Below are 17390 nucleotides of genomic sequence, written 5' to 3' on the forward strand. Positions count from 1 at the left end.
ATCACTTTTCTTCCCAATACCTTTTACCACCTGTTGCTCACACGTGAAAAGGATTCTAGTCTTCTCATCTGAACTCAGTTTTGTTAAAGTCACCAACCAGGGCAGCAGACCATGACCCCTCCTCACAATTCCGTAGGTATTTACTTACGGTTCCATCGCGGCAGCCTTCAGCCCTATCTCCTAGAAACATCTTTCCAGGTCTGTGCCCTTCCTTCCCAACTAGATAATTAACTTCTGCAAGGTATGAAGCAGCCTCCCATCTCTTTGTACTCCCAGCGCCTCTGACACAGTAAATATTTGTTGGAAAAGGACTGACTTGACCATACAAGTGGGGTCAACTTGTTAAAATGAGGTGAAGCTACCGAGAGGTCCACAGGCACGCCTCCCTCTCCCCTCCACGCGCTGCAGGGCTAGTGCGCTCCCCGCTCAGCTCCTCCATCCGGGGCTGCGGAGGCTGCCGGGGCGGACGGAATCCTCGGGGGTGCAGGCCCTGGAGGCCCGAGCGCTTCCCCACGCCCCGCCGGCCCGCTAGTCTGAGCAGCGGCGCGGGCAGGGAGGCCCGGCCGTTCCGCGCTCGGAGGTAGGTGGTGCTGTTGTCGCGACTGTCTTCCTCATTGGCGCGGGGCGGAGAGGCGGAATGTTCAACTCCTGACTCGGGCGGAAGCGTGGGAGCCGCGCGGGCCGCCGTCCTCTCGACCCCCGGTCGCCGTCCCTGCCCTCGCCGCGCGCGGGCCTCGGCGCCCCCGGCTGCCGCTCGCGCCCGGCCCGGAAGCCAGGTAAGGGCCAGGCCGGAGGCCGCGGAGGGCGAGGTGGGTCGGAGGCCCCTCGCGCTCGCGAGTCTCCCGGCGTCTCGGGGCCGAGGCCCTGACGGCCTGCGGGGCCCCGCTGGGCACCCTCCCCGACCCAGGGCCCTCCGGGCGGCTGCGGCCGGAGCGAGCGTTCCCGCCGCCCGCGGAGTTCCGCGCCGCGGCCCAGAGGGCCCAAAGTTCGGACCGGTCCCACGCAGAAGTTGGCGCCCGGAAGGGCGGGCGCCGCGTGTCGGGCTTTCTCGGCCCTGCGCTCGGCGCCGGCGTCGGGGGCCGCCGCTTCCCCTCGCCGTGCGCCGGGCCCCCCGCCGGCCGAGCCCGCGACCCCGGGGCCCGAGCGCCGGCTTCTCAGCGGGCGAGCCGGCACCTCTGGGAGGCGAAACGCGAGTCTTCCAAATCAGGGCAGGGCGCGGGCCACTTCCCAGCAGAGGGCTGTGCTTGCGAGGAGAGACCACTAACTTCTGCTTTCCACCCGGCCCCGGGCGGCTTCTTCCACCTCGAGCGGCCCTCCCCGGGACAGCGTGCGGCTCGCGCCGCCCGCACCCTCCAGCGGCCCTTTCTGCCACCGGCGAGGGTAGCTCCTACCCTACCCGGGTGTCCCTCGGCGACCCCCATGGCGTCCCCCGGTCCGCGGGCCCCGCGACCTGGCCCAGACCGGCAGGGCAGCGCTGAGGCCGCCGCCACGCCTCGCTTGCTCCTGACAGCTTGCAGACCGACTTTGATACAGACCCGGCGAGATGGCTTCGAATTGCCTAAAAAACGGGGCAGCCCATTGTTAGATTGCTGCAAATGTGCGTTTCTGATGCGCCTCGAGATCTCTGCATAAGCACTGTTTATGGAGGACTTAATTAGTATTTTTGTTAATAACGAAAGCAACATCGTTTAGTGGCCCGCTCTGGATGATACTACAATAAGCAGCTCTCGATTAATAATGGTGTATTAGAATCGCCTCAGATGGTTGCTGAAGTATATTCCTGTTTTATCCCCGAACCTGTTTTACCGGGAGCCTTCTTGCTTTCCTGACCTCAGTTGAAGTGAGCAGTCAGGATGCAGTGGATCCCAACCCACAGTCACTTTTAAAGACAAAAATAAACAGGTGTTTCAAGACAGTTAATGATTTCTTTGTAGTAGGCCTACATCTCCACAGTGAAATTTCATGTCGTTTTTCGATTTTCAAAAAAGAATATGTGACAGCTACATTTTAATTATGGTTTTGGCCTTTGTTTAAAGTTCCGGCTACAGTAGTGAGAGATTTGGGAGATTGCAAATGAACGTGAATTTGGTTTGTTTGGAAACAGTGAATTAAGGTAGAGGAAAATGGTCTTATAAAGCAACGTGTACTCTTAGTCTTTCACAGCATAATTCCTACTATAACTTTTCTCGAGTTTTTTTTAACCTGGAAGATATTATTTAAATCAAATGTCATAATGGTAATAATTCCAGAGTAAATGACCACCGTGCAATGACAAGGGCCCTTGTCTAGGAAAGGAAAGATGATTGATCTCTTCTTACTCTTTTAGGGGACACATAAGACACATTAAAGAGAGACAAAGAGAGAAATATCCAAATATTAAGCAGGAGGATTTGGATCTAAAAATGGATGGTCAAAGATCTTGGGAACTGAGGGACCTTCTTGCCAAATAAGGAAACTTGGCAAGCTGCTCTGTGTATTTTAAGTTAGCACAAGAGTGAGTGTTATTGGCAATATATTGGCTGAGTGCCTATCTGAAATGAGCAGTGAAACTGACTTTGACAGGGCTACCAAACTATAAACAGGAGTTATGAGGGGCGTGGAGTAAATAATCTAGTCAGAGAAAACATTGGCGAAATTACAATGGCGTTTCATGAAAAGAGGTCAGACATAGAGTGAAGCTATTAGTGTGGGGTAAAAGAGAAAAATGGACAGTTTTTAGAAATTGTTAGATTCAAAGAAAAGAGAGGAGAGAATCAATGATTTTTTTTTTTAAGCCAGAAAAAGGTGTTTTGTGGTGATATAGTACCTCTTGGAATAAGATAGCCTTATATCTGGATCCAGAGATACTGAAAATAAAAATCAATTTGGATCATTTGTTTTCCATTTTATTCTACCCAGGACAGATTGACAGGGAGGGTGTCTTGTCTATCTAAATGTAATAGGAACAGCTAAGGCACCTTTTGGTCTTACTGCAGGGAAGATTTAGGCTACTTCTTTCGTGGCTATTAACCTTGCCCCACTACACACAAATAAGCAGAGTTCCAGCTGTGACCAGAAAACTGTACCTGTTAAGGAAAGAGAGCTATAAATGCTAGAGCTTAGATTGGTCTGACTGATACATGGGTGCTTTTGTGTCAGACCCTCCTATGGACAGCTGAAGCATCGATTATGCCCTAATAGCAGTTAAATAATCCCAACACTGTAGAAGATTCTCTGAGAACAAAGCAGCCATGCTTTGTCACCCTAACCCCACATCACAATTGCTAATAGGAAATTAAAGCCTCAAATGGAACTTCAGGTGGATGACAAGCAATCTAGTGATTATTGTAATAAGCAAAGTGTTTAAAGAAAACGGCAGATTAGAAGGAAGAGGCAGAATGATACAGTGAGAAAAAAGACATACGGGGGGAAAAAAAAAAAGATATGACTTTGAAGTCAGACCTGAGTTTGAATCCTAGTCATGTCGCTTGTAAGTTCAGCACTTGGCTTGGGCAACTTTCATACCCATCCTCAGTTTTGTCATGTGTACATTGGGCACAGCCTTCTTGCTGCACAAGCTTATGAGCATGTGGTAATGCTTGAACCAGAGCTTAAAACTTCAGCCACCATAACTGAATAGTAAGGAGTGTTTTCCACATTCTCAAATCAGACACAGAGCAGGCTGCTTGTCTCACCTATACCCAGGTAAGGCTTGCTCTTGGTAGCTGGCTCTGTTCCCAAATCATACTTCATGTGTGTATGCAGGGCTGGGAGGTTTTCATAGATACTCCCCTGCTTTGAGTATAAGGATTTGAAAAGCAGCTTTGTGTACCTCTGTGTTTATGTATAACTTTGAGATTTTTTTGGGAAAGAATCTGAAAGTTAATGCATTTAAATATATGAAGAATTTGAAGAACTCAGGAGTTGTGTGACTAGGGGAAGATTATGACCTGGAAAAGGTAAACCAAAATTACTTGGAACCATTCTTAAAGCTGGCTTTGAGCACAGTTTATCTTCAGGGACTAACCTCCTTCTCTCTGGACTTTGTATAGGAAAACCAAGAAGAGAAGGCAAGAATCATTATCTAAAAGGTCATGGAAAAAGTCTGCTTATAAGACTTTTTTTTTTTTTTTAACCAAAGTATCCTATTGTGGAGAAGAATGTATTTCTTCAGGGATCCGTAAATATCCCCGTAAATAAAACAAAGACTCCCATATAAGCAAGCACTTTCTTTAAAATCTTGTATTTAATCTTAAAAACTCATGTGAATTTTGCATTCTCTTCTGTACTGTTTGACTTTACTGAACAAACCAGTACAGGCATGTATGGTCCCTTAGATCTTAAGGTAAAATTGACTTGTAGGAACTGGATTTATTCATACACCTTCTGCACAGTGCTGGGTGCTCCATGTATGGGGGAGCGTGAGCCTCATTCTGATAAATGAATGTGCGCCATTAAGCTTTGCAGCCCAGCCCACTGCATGGGGTAATGCAATTTCATTTTGCTGAGAAAAGAATAATAGTATATCATCATCCAAAGATTTTTTATTTTCTGTGGTTATACTGTGGCTTTCAGCATGAACAAAGCTTTTTGCCTTTGGAAGTGGGGGAGAGGGGAAAGAATAGTGGAAGGATAGAAATCTGGAATATGATGCTCACCTTTTCAACCTGTTTGGGAGGAGAAATTGAGGAGTATGGCCCAGTCATCTCCATTATTTCCATTACTGATGCTGATCACTGTTCCTTTACTTTGCCAGGGACTCTTAGGTTCATGACTGTATCCCTGAGAAAGAATACCATCCATACTTTGTAGTAGGTTGATTAGTCATAACATACTCATAGGGTTGGAGTAGGTCTTAAAAACCATTCATGCTGTTCTAGCTGTTGCAAGAATCTCCTATTCCACATGGCCACCTCCCATTGAACACTCTCAGCGATAGGCAGCTCACTACTAGACAGAGTGGCATATTTTCTTATTAGGTAATTCTAATAACCAGGAATTCTCTCTGTAGTTTTTAGCTTTGTCTCTGGATCGATACATAATATAGGGTCTTCCATGGTCTTCTCTGGTTTTAGCAATCCCCATTTGCTGTCATCTTATATCGAGGTTACTAGGTTTTAACTGTCATATTTACCCTTCTCAGGGAACATTTGTTCCAGGTAATTAGTCCAAGATGGTACCTGTTTGTTAGCAGCTAGGGTAGTCAGATACTTTCTATTTGACAGAAAATGGTGCAGCACAAGAAGCAGCACATTTGGGGATGGGTGAGCCTGCTGACTGAAGTAAGCTTGGTTTATTCTTGTTTTCTCCACCACCTCCCCAAACATCTGTGGATTCCTCTTCCTGCCAACCCATGGAAATGTGCTGTCTCAGTGCTCCTTTATTTTCTTCAGAGACTCTGGTCCAGCTTTCTTCTATGCCTCCAGTCGCTCAACACAACAAGCACCTCTGCCATGACCCATGTCATGGATTGTACCTACTCCATGTTGCCTAGTTGGGCTTCTATTTGAGCACAGACACATTTCCACACAGTATTTCTGTGCCATAAGTGCCCCTGTCTCCTACATTCCTGTTCCTCCAGTGTTTTGCCTCAAGTAACTGACATTTCTGGCAAGGAAGTATGTCATGGAAGTCTATTTTCATTAATTGAAATATTAAAGTACAAGTAAGAATGTTTCATTTAACTAGCTCGTTTTTATTTTAACCTTTGCTCTAATTAGAGGGGTTTGTTACTTGTATGATGAAGCATAGAGGGGAAAAAAAATGAAACAATAGCTATTTTTTGGATTCTTAAAGTCTACTTCTCTCTGATATCCATGCCTAAAGATCCTATTCACTGAGTTCAGCCAGTTCTTTACAGGATATGCTGTTTTCCAGTAGAAGCCTTGGAGGAAGGAAGGGATATCTATGGTAGACACAAGTACTAGTTGGTTCTATTTGCAACCTAGTCTCCTCCAGCGAGTCTTACAGATCTTTTTTGAGTGATTTAAAAACAACAGAACAGCAGTCCTGTTCCAGAATAGAATCTTAGAATCTTTGACCTTGCTCTTATGAACAAATACGCCAAACTCCAGCTTTCCCCATGCTTTGAAGATAAGACTTGTAGGAAAGAAATAGTTGTAGAACCATAATCCAAGTGGTATTGTTTTAACACATGATGAAAAAGCATATTTTTAGTATTGTATTCACTAATCTGTGGTAAGAGGCTGAAATAATACTAGCATAAATAAATATTAGAGCAACAAGGTTGGCAAAATAATTTGTCGAGAGCTGTTTTATAAAAGGGTTTTTTTTTTTCTGGTCAGTGTTAGGTCATAATAAAATAGTTTTTTTTTCTATACTGCGTCAAAAATAAACTTTTGTGAAGAAGGGAAAAAGGAAAATGTAAATTAGGGATAGAAAAAGAGGAAGAATCTGAATTCAGAAATCACAGGTCCATATAAACCTAAAAGAAAAATCCAGAAAAAGTCCAAAGACCTATTTTCTAGTAAAGTTATTAGTCCTTTTATAAGGTGGGTTTAATTTTAAAAGAAGTTATGATTTACAGGTATTTAATGAAGCTGGTTGTAGTTTCTTGAATCCATTTGACATGTAGTAGATAAGATTTAAAGGAAGACAGTGGCCACCATGGAAGTAGGTATACTCTAGAAATGTACCAAGTGAATGCTATCATTGAATTAATAGGTCCTAAAAACTCTGGTATCTTAAAAAGTGCCATACACACACACACACACACACACAAAAAACAAAAAAAAAACACACAAAAAACTATCTCTTTTAATAACTTAGTCTCATTATGAAAAAATAATTTAAAAGAAAATTATAATTACTTAATAAGATCTTGCAAAAATAGCCAAAACCAAAAGCAGCAAACAGAGCAGTGAGAAAGAATTAAAACATATGCACATAAGAAGGATTCATGGACCAATAGTACATTTATCTATTAATCATTGCTCTGCAAAACTAATGGAGATACAAAACAATTCTGAAAACACAGGAAGGAAAACTGAGGAAAGCATACCCAATGGTGAAAGCTGAAGGAGTAGATGACTAAATATTAAATATGGTAACAAGACTTATAAAGATAACTTGAGAAGCATAATTTCCATGTATTGAGTATTGTGTACTAGGTGCTGGGCACTATGCCAGGCACTTTCATGGCATCTCTTACTCCCCAGCAACTATGCAGGATGGGTATTATTTCCAGTGAGAAAATGGAGGTCAGAGAGGTACAATGCCTGGGCCAAGGTCTAACAGCTAATAAGCTCAGATTCACTAATGGATCTAATTGGGGTGCTTCCCCTGGACCATGCTGCTTTTGTGTTGGAATAGTGGTATTTGGAAGTAAGACTCATTAAAGAAGTCAGGTAATACTCTGCAAACTTCATAATTTTGAGCTAGCAACTTGAAGACATTTGATAACAGAATGGAAGAGATTTCAGATTTTTTATTTATTGGGTTGGAAATGTCAGGGTCAGAAAATGTGATTGGTTCAAGGTTACCAAGAGCTAGAGGCAGAATTCAAACTCCTATCTATTTAATTCTAAATCTTGTTTTTTTAATGTTAGAACGTTAGTCTTTTTTGTTTTATTTTGTTGTTTTTAATTCAGGACCAAAGTCCATTTTTTTGGACTTGAAAGCTGAAAACTTTAAAGTCAAATAATACTCCACTTAAGGTTTTCTGCCTCCATATAGTTTCACTTTTGATAGTTCATTGATGGTAACACACACACACACACACACACACACACACACACACACACGTATATGTTTGCTTTCAGCAATTTCGTAGTTAAAAATCTTTTAAATTTCAATTTTAAGAAAATTTTTAAAAATTGAAAAGGTTTGTCTTACTATTCAAGTACTCAAACGATTGGACTCAACCATCACATTAGTGATTTTCAACATTTTCAGTGCTATGACACCCTGTTATGCTCTGAGTTTTGTGCTGTCCCTGCTCTAACTTACCCATCAGTGCTGTGTGGTAGATACTTACTAATATTTAAAGCAGCTGTGAGAGTTTAGGAAACAAGTTAAAATGTTAGCAAATTAGGACTGGGTATTGTTGCATGGAGAAAAATTGCCTTTCTTGTGTAAAAGCAATTATTTTAACATGGCGGGATATAAACCTTTGATTGGGTATACCATGTAAATACATTTATATAGATGACTCTTATTATTAAATTTATGTGTATTCACTGGAGAACACATCTGAAAAATTAGAATGTGATTTGATCAGGTAACAGTCTTCCCCAAGATGCTGTAAGTATGATTAATCAGCAACTCACATTTGCCATTCTTCTGATCATACGTTGATCCTCTTAGAATAATGATTTTAAATTAAAGGGAGTTAGCTCAAGGGGAAAAATAAATATACAGGTATCTTCTGCTTTTCGAAAATTTGCATTATACCACTTTGCTTTATGGAAGACCTATATTAGTACCTATTTTTGCTAACAGAAAGAAATCTGAAGAGGATTTTCACTTTTAGGGAAAAAATGTGAAAAGGGAAAATTGCATTCAGCATTTGTTTTGCAGTGAGCTCTTGTAGAGGCAGCACGTACCCTGAGCTTCTCTCCCTGGAACCACGCTCAGCATCAAGCCGTCATAGCTTTGAACTGTGTTTGAGAGCATCTGTACTTTATTTTATCTTGATTTATTTTGTGCATCCATTAACAAGATGTGTCCTGAGGTATCAGAAAAGCCTTAAGAGGGGTTACTTTTTGGGTCCGGAAATATTCAAAAATTTTCCATGTAAATTAATGGCAGTTTCTTTTTTGCTTTACAGCATTTTGGCTAACAAAAGATTTCATGGGAAGGCTGTACTTTTAGATAGCTGGGGAAACCTATACGTGGTCTGATACTCATATAGACGGCAATGGGAATCTCAATTAGGTTTTTCATCTCAGTCCATGATGTTTGGCCCAGCTCGCTGGAATTAAAACCTGTGCTCCTATACCCCAGAATTGTTAGTCTCTTCCATAATAAGATGGGACTTAATTTTTTATGGTCTCAGTAAAACATTCAAATAATTACATAGTCCCATTCATACATAGCTCTTTTCCAAATGGCAGGATGTATCACAAAGTGAGTAACAGTGATTCTGGGGAAGAATATGATTAATTGCCTCATCTTGAGGAGTGAAGGTCCTGGAGAACTCCACTTCTCCTAGATCAACTTCCTCTGGCACTTTTAGATCAGTGTCAAATGTAACTGATCCTACCTTCGTTCATCCATATTCCCTGGACTTGCTCTGTACCTGAGGTTTAGATTTATTCATATTGATATCATCCTGGTTCAGATCTCTAGGTTTGTTTTGAAAAGAATTTCCTTCCTTCTTCCTCCTCTTCTTTTTCCTTTGGACTCCTAGACACCTTATTCTGAAGTCCAAACATTTTATCCTCAGTTTCCCAAGCATCCCAGGCAGTAGTTTCCAAATTAGGATTTGCCTCATAATCCTCTGGGGGAACTTGTAAAAGCAACAGTTCTCAGATTTTAGTCTGATTGGAATCTTTCTAGCTGCAAAAGATAACAGAAGAATAGCCAGAAACTATTTATTCATTCATTTGTTCATTCAGCAATTTTTGAATGGAAAAAATTCAGTGCAATTGTATCTGGCTGTGTACTAGGTGCTTAAGAAGATCCAGATGTAAATGGAAATGGGTTTTGCCTTTAAGGGATTTATGGTCCCTTAAAGGTGGGAAGTAAGTGGGAAAGATGAATAGGTAAAGAAAGGTGCTAAGGCACAGAGGGAGAATTTAATTCTGCTCACGAGACTTGAAACAGATAGTTAGGGACAGGAATTTCCTGAGAAGAGAAAGACGTTCAAAGCAGAAATCCCTTATGCAAAGGAAAGGAGATGTGAGAGGGGTAGGAGTACCATGTACTGGTAACTGCAAGGAGTTCCCCATGTGTGCAGGGAGAATGAGAAAACAAGAAGCAAAAGTAGCTATAAGTGGTAAAGGAATAACACAAGAAAATTTCCCAGAATTAAAAGACGAGAGTTCGCTGGGAGTACAGGCTGAGAGAGTTCACCGAATGTCCTCCCAATGAATGAAAAAGATTCATTCCTAAATATGCCCTATTAATCTCGGGCATCCAGAGATGAATACAGGGTCCTAAAAGCTTTCAGAGAGAAGGTAATAGTGTGAAAAGGATTAGTTAGTTACCAGAGCAGTATCAGGCTGCTTTACAGCCACATTAGAAATTAGAAGACTATGAAGTAATACTTTTAAAATTATAAGGAAAATTATTTCCTACCTAGAATTGTAAACTCAGCCAGGCTACCAATGAAGACATTTTAGGACACACAGATTCTCAAAAAATTACATTCTGGGTACTCTATTAGGTTGCTAATGGGAGATACACACTGTCAAAACAGAGAAACCAGGGAATTCTAGAACAGAGGGGTTCTCACAGAGGAGAAGGTAAAGGAAATTTTAGGATGATCGTGAAAGGAAGTCCCAGTCCAAGTCAGGCCTAGAGAACAACCATTCCAGCCAGATTGAATTGAGATGAAGAGTATAGGAGGAGTGTCTTTAAGAAAAAAATAGAACAACCTCCCCCAAATTACCTGATATTTTTATTTTATTGAGAGGAGTTTTGCCATTCTTAGGATAGTTTAATGAGGTGAATAAGTGCTAAGTATTTAAAAAGCTAAGCAAATAACAAAAACAGAGCAACTAATAACTCTGGGAGAAACAAAAAGTTGTCCAAGAAAGGAAAAGTCATTGAATCCTACAGAGCATTCCTAGGAATATTTACTTTGTCAGCCTACTATTGACTTAACTAGATGTTACAATATAGTTGGAAGCTGGGACGATTGGGCAAGTGTGACATATTTCTATGCAAAGAGGTGAAGGGGGTATATGAGAACTAAATTCTTTTTTCCACAAGGAGAAGTTAATAGATAACATCTGAAATGGAACAATCAAGAAATAGCAATATGATCACACTTTTTAGAAATACAGAGGTAAATAGCAGAAGAAAATGCTAAAGGAGTTGAAATTAGTTCCCTCTGGAGAGAGAATAAGGTGTGGGGAGGGGTGGAGCAGGAGAGTTCTATTTTTTTATTACAAGCTTTGTAGTCCCATTTTATTTTATACTTTGATAAAAATAAAAGCAATTAATAACAATATAGATGGACGTAGCATCTGTAACGTGGAGGGAATCTTGCAAGTGGTGCCTTGCCTTTTATTGAACAAACTTCTTAGCTTGCATATTCTATGTACCTACCTTTGGCACATTCCTAAATTTTTTCCAAACTTTCTTCTTTTCTATGATTAACTGAATGTGAACTGAAACAAAAGTTAGTAAGGTGAATTGTTGACTTACATATGTATAGACTAAGGCTGGATGCTATGGGCTTCCCCCCAACCCACCCCTGTATTTTTGTGTAGACAGTAAGCTTTTAAACTTTAGGATAAATAAACAGTCTTCTCTCTTGCCTTCTCCCCAAAATAGAGCAGAGTTTGTAAGAAATCAGCACTCTTGAGGTGTCTGGCTGGCTCAGTAGGTAGAACATGTGACTCTTGATCTTGGGGTCGTGAGTTCAAGCACCACATTGGGCTTAAAAAAAAAAAAAATCAGCATTCTTCAGTGACATGATGTTCCTAAAATGGGACTGCTAGTCAGCTGCACATTAAGATCTCTGAGCCGACTGTGGACATCACTCAGCAAAGCTTCAAGTTGTTTATGAAGAAATTTTGTCAATTTTATAGATACAAACTGTCCCCTCCACCTTTTTATTTTGAAAATAATCAAACCCCACAGAAAAATGGAAAGAATAGTGAAACACTCATATAACTTTTGCCTAGAATCACTAGTTCTTAACATTTTGTTACATTTGCTTCCTCTCTATGCCGGTGCCCTGTTTTTAGAGATTAAGGAGCAGGGGTTTGAACCATTTTAAATTAAGTTGTAGGTATAATGCTTAAATATGTCTCCCAGTAGATCTCCCAATAACAAGGACATCCTCCTACTGAACCAGAATACTATTATTATCCATGGATAAGATAATAATACCTAACATATAGTTAGTGTTCAATTTTCTCTAAAATCCCAATAATACTTTCTGTAGATTTTTTTTATTCCAGAGTCCAGTCAGTGTTCATTCATTGCATTTAGTCATCATATGCTAGAAGTTTTCCTTTTTTTTTTTTTTTAAGTCTCTCATGACTTTGACAGTTATGAAGATCCCAGACCAGTTCTTTTGTATACATATGCATTTGTCTTTCTGCACCCTCACTGTGAGATTCTGGTAAGAATCTGTATACAAACTTTTGTTCTCCACCTGCTTTTTATGCAGGTTCAACATTTTAGTGCTTTATTTTCTTGCTTTCTTGTTTTGTTTGTATGTTTTTGTTTTGTTTTTCCTGGGAATCTGTGGTTTGGCATGTGGTGTAAAGAATGACCACTTACCCAGAGAATAGTAAAACTCCTTAGACTGCAGAAAATGTCACCGTAATAATCTCTGGGAGAGGTAATCTGTTCCTCTGGAAACAACATAATATTTTTTTTTTTTACACTCTTGGCAGAGGTTTTGGATGACTTAATATTGTAATCAAGGGCAAATTTTCTTCTCTTTAATTAAGTCCTGCTACAGTATACAGTCCAGGGAGCCACTTGTGGAAAACACTTGGCCAGCTTTGCTATCCCTGAGCTGAACGCTTGCTTTTGGAATCTAAACACTGTATGTGTGTTCCCTTTGCGGCATTTGGGCTCTCCTTGGGGCAGGATGCTCTGTTGCTTAGGTGATGTATATTTCGTGTGAAGTGAGCACACCGTGGGAGAGCCGGCATACCTCACATGCCGGGAGAGCTATGCAAGTTTGCTGTGGAAAGCATGCTTCCTGTGTGTCAGGGCTCCCTCATAGACCTGGTGACACAGTAGCCTTTAGGCAGAGCTCCTTGGGATGTGCAGGAAGTGCCGCTACAGGTTTTGTCGGGGGAGAAATCTGAGCCATTGCTCTGTGAACAGCTGTGTTTCAGAGCCTGGACAAGTTGCTGTCAACTTTTGCATGGGCTGCCGGGGTAAGTGTTTTCATTTTGATTTGTTTATAGCCTTGTTGTCCTTGTTCCTGAGTCCTCAGGGTTCTTTCTGGAAGTTTCACAGTGCTTGTTACACATTACCTACAGCAGCATTCAGAGGATTTGTTCTAATATGTTTATAATCCAACTTTTCTTTTTCTCTGTCTCTGCAGGTTTTGTGGAAGTCTAATACTTCGTCATTATGAGATGTCGTCTCTCGGTACCTCCTTTGTGCAAATCAAATTTGATGACTTGCAGTTTTTTGAAAACTGCGGTGGAGGAAGTTTTGGGAGTGTATATCGAGCCAGATGGATATCCCAGGACAAGGAGGTGGCTGTAAAGAAGCTGCTCAAAATAGAGAAAGAGGTAAGGCCTTTCCCTGCTCTCAGAACTGGTGGCGATTGCACTTATGTAAGCTTTTCCACAGAGTCAGAGGTCACAGGCTGCCGGGGACCTAGCGAGCGAGGCCTTTGGGGCCGATCCATGAGGCTGTTTCCCAGTTTCCATTCTGGGAGCCCCATAAATAGAAATCACGGCCGCATGTGCTTTAGGGTTGAGTTCTAAGGGTCATCTGCACGGAGAGTGTTTCCTTCCATGGCATGAAAGACCGAATGTTCTCTGAGCTCTCTCTTCGAGGGGAAGGTGAGGTTTCAGACCTTCCTTGGCTTCAGGCTTTTCTTTTCCCTAGGTCAGCCGAGAGGGGTCAGTAAAGAGTAATGTGTGAACATTTTATTCCCTTTTTATTTTGGGTTTCGTGAATCTGTGGTTATCAGGAGTTGTCTTTTAAAAACTAAAAAGCATTGTTTTTCTACTGAAATATAAACAATACCAGCTTCTTGGATTTCACCTCTACTTGAAGCCAACAGTGATGGTTTTTGTTTAATGAAGAATTAACAGATGCTGGACAGAGAGCTGTCTTCTTTGTAAAACCAGAAAAGGGTCTTGGCTTCCAGAGTCTGGGGCTTAGGCTGGTCCTAGTGGGCCCTTCATCTTCCTTAGGAATATGACACAGCTTGGTCCCCATGTTCAGTTTGGTACCTGGAGGATGAAGCTAATTGTGGAGCTGACCTGCAGGCATGGCGTTGATAGCTTTTAACAGCTACCCTCTGGAGCTTGTTTTGGTCATTTCTATTTATGTCCTGCTTGGGTTAATTATTGTTTTTTTTTTTTTTTTCAATGTCTGTTTTTAAAGTGAACTTTTCTATAAATACATTTTAATCTCCCCTGAATGGTTTCACTTTTTTTTTTTTCATTAACTGCTGTCAGTGAACCGTAGCAATTGATTAGAGAAGGAAACCCAAATGGCAGCACTTTGTGGCGTTTCCTCCCAGCAGTGCTGTGTGACTGTGTGATCACCAGCTGAGTTTCCAGTTGTTGAAGCCAGGTCAGAAGGACTAAGCTATTTCTGCCTTGGGGTACCTATAGGTTGTGGAAAGCATTAAGGAGCCCATATGTGCACAAAACGGGAGCATGCTTTGTATAGAAAGTTTCCTCCCCCTCATTTCTTGATCAACACATTTTTCGTAGTAGCCAAATAGTAAAACCATGTCTTACTCTGGATGGAACCTAGCTTCGTTTATCTAGTGAACTCTTTAGTCCTTTATAGGTAAACATTATTGTACCCATTTTATAGATGGAGAAATAGAGGTTTGAAAAACATAGTAAGCTTCCTCAGGAGGGACAAATGAATTCCAGGAAATCAGACCCCCTGTTCTGTAGTTCTCAATTCCGAAACCTGTAGGTGACCAGGTTAGATGGAAAATAAACCAATTCCATCAAATTCATATTCAAAAAAGTATATAAGGATGCTAATATTTGTAAGCATTAGGTCATGCATGCTTAAGTACAACAAGCATGTTCTTATATGATTGTTGGATGCGACACTTTTTGAGTTATAGAACAGATTTTGACAGGAAAACAGTAATTGCTGTGTTCACTCCACACCTCCCCCCACCCCATACATAGCGCCTTTGTTTTGTTTTGTTTTGTTTTGTTTTGTTTTCTAATCTTTAAGGAAGCTAATAGAATGACCTAGGAAAGCACAGGGGTGAAAGCAGGAATTGGAAAATGCCAAGTCCTGCTCTCATGTAGGTATTTAACCTAAATGGTTATCGTTCAGAAACTGAGTGGATTGTAGTAAACGGTAGGAGCATAACTCATAAATTTTAGGAAAAACACAAACTCAGTTTCAGCTTTGGGGCTTGGTTTAGCCAGTGATTGCCAGTGATAAAGAGACATGGTAAATTATTGCAAAGCATCCCTCCTTCTTGAATCAACAGGAGTTTAAGATGTAAAAAATTTTGGCTAGGGGTTGGGAGGTATTGGAAAGGAAGTATGCATTTCTTAGTTTGATTTTTGTTCTACTTTGTGAACTATGTATTGGCTTGCTGGCTGGGTGTTTTCTAAGTAAGATAAAAGCAGTAAGCTCTAGATGTTTTTCCAATGTGTAGATTCAGTCTTCTGTTTCTTGGTCACTTTTTCGCCAAGAAGCAATGGGACATTTAATAATATGTTTGCAGCTCATTCACGTACCTCTTTAAGGTGACTTGATATCTGATGAAATATGTTTTATGAACTTAGTGAAAGGTGGAGAAAATATTTATCAGACTCCCTTAACTTTGCTTATGTGAGGGGATAGAAGACCTTTGTTTTTGCTTTTTTTTTGTAGACCTCTGATTTAGTGAGTATGTATTACTTTTCTCTGCTTTAGTGAGTACATATTACTTTTTTAATTTAGAAGAAAAGAAAGAAAAATGGAATTTACTTAAAATCTAGGTAGTTCTTTAAAACTTAATTAAAAAAAAAACTTTTACACCTAGGGAAAACCTCCAAGAATAGTACTGTGAACTCTAGCTTATCCTTTCCCTAGAATCACCACTAATTAACATTTTTCAGCATTTGCTTTCTTTTTATATATCAAGTTGTATGTATTTCTATTTTATTGAACCATGAGAGTAAATTGTAGATGCTGTGTATATAACATCTGTATTTCAGCATCTCCCAAGAATGCAACCATAATACAACTATCAAATCAGAAAATTTAACATTGATGCAATAATATTACCTACCTCACAGTCTATATTCAGATTTTGTCAGTTGTCCCAGTAAGGGCTTTTTATGGCAATTTTTCAACCCAGGATCCAATCAGGATCACATATTGTGTTTAATTTGTATATCTGTTTAATTGAACAGTTTCTCTGCCTTTGTCTTTTAAACTTTGACATTTTTGAAGAGTATGGGATTGTTGGGTAGAATGGCCCTCATTTTGGGTTTATCTGATTTTCCCTTCCTTTTGCCTAGTTTAAGATAATGTAGTTTTGGTAGAAATATTTCATAGGTCATATGCCCTTGGCATATCTTAATGGGAGACTATGATGTCAGTTTGTCTTGTTATTGGTGATACTAATACTTTTGAACCTTTGATTAAGAAGGGTTTACCCAATTTCTCTATAGTAAAAATACCCTTTTCCGAAAACTCTTTGTAATTAATCATTAAGCTGTTGGAAGATACTTTGAGGCTATGTAAACATCTTCTTTCAACAAGTGTTACCCAATGCTTTTAGCATCTGTTGGCAATTCTTGTTTGAACCAGATGTTATTATGACAGTTACTATGTAGAAAGAAAAGTTCTAGCATAAATGAGAGCCTTCCTTTCTTTACTTATTCACCCATTCATTTGTTTATTGTTTCATTGTGGACTTACGGATTCTTTTTCAAATTGAAAATGTACCATTATATTACTGTTGTTACTTTCAAGCTTAAATTGTCCCAATTGAGCAAGTAAGAGTCCCTTCAAGTTAGCTCCTTTACCCTTTGGTATGTCTCCGTCACTTTTTAGCATTTTTTTTTTACTTCCTGGCACAAGATTTTCCAGGCTCATCTAGTTCCTACTTCATTCCTGGAATCATCCATTTCTTCAAGAGTCCCTGATCCAGGGTACCAGAATTGGGACTGTGATATTTAGAAACCAAGATTTGGATACTAGTTTTGCATATTGTAGACTTTCTTTTAAAAAAGAGCCTTTATGGGGTTCCTGGATGGCTCTGTGGGTTAAGCCTCCGACTTCGGCTCGGGTCATGATCTCACGGTTTGTGAGTTTGAGCCCCGCGTAAGGCTCTGTGCTGACAGCTCAGAGCCTGGAGCCTGCTTCAGATTCTGTGTCTCCTTCTCTCTCTGCCCCTCCCCAACTTGTGCTCTGTCTCTCTATATCTCTCAAAAAATAAATAAATGTAAAAAAAAAAAAAAAAAAAGAACCTTTGTTCTTTGGGAGAAAGAATAGTTATAAATTTTACTTATGGAAGCATTTAATTCAAACGTTAGCTATGATCTGTGATACACTCCTGTTAGGAGTGTAAATTGGTAAGCTTCTTGGAAAGAGATTAG

General features: G+C 40.6%; 1 protein-coding gene across 5 annotated transcripts in view; it reads left to right on the forward strand.

Annotated features, from left to right (window-relative positions):
* The first annotated feature begins 422 nt into the window (after window positions 1–422).
* MAP3K20 (mitogen-activated protein kinase kinase kinase 20) overlaps window positions 423–17390 on the forward strand; it is a 183879-nt gene continuing 166911 nt past the window's right edge. For 2 of the 5 annotated variants that reach the window (XM_042994717.1, XM_042994718.1), the window contains exons 1-2: window positions 723–776; window positions 13181–13373. In XM_042994717.1, coding sequence (XP_042850651.1) covers window positions 13215–13373 — 159 coding nt within the window. In that variant the 5' untranslated portion in view covers window positions 723–776; window positions 13181–13214. The other 3 variants (XM_042994715.1, XM_042994716.1, XM_007074566.3) reach the window with 3 other exon arrangements.

Source organism: Panthera tigris, chromosome C1, assembly GCF_018350195.1.
Source record: "Panthera tigris isolate Pti1 chromosome C1, P.tigris_Pti1_mat1.1, whole genome shotgun sequence".
Lineage (NCBI taxonomy): Eukaryota > Metazoa > Chordata > Mammalia > Carnivora > Felidae > Panthera > Panthera tigris.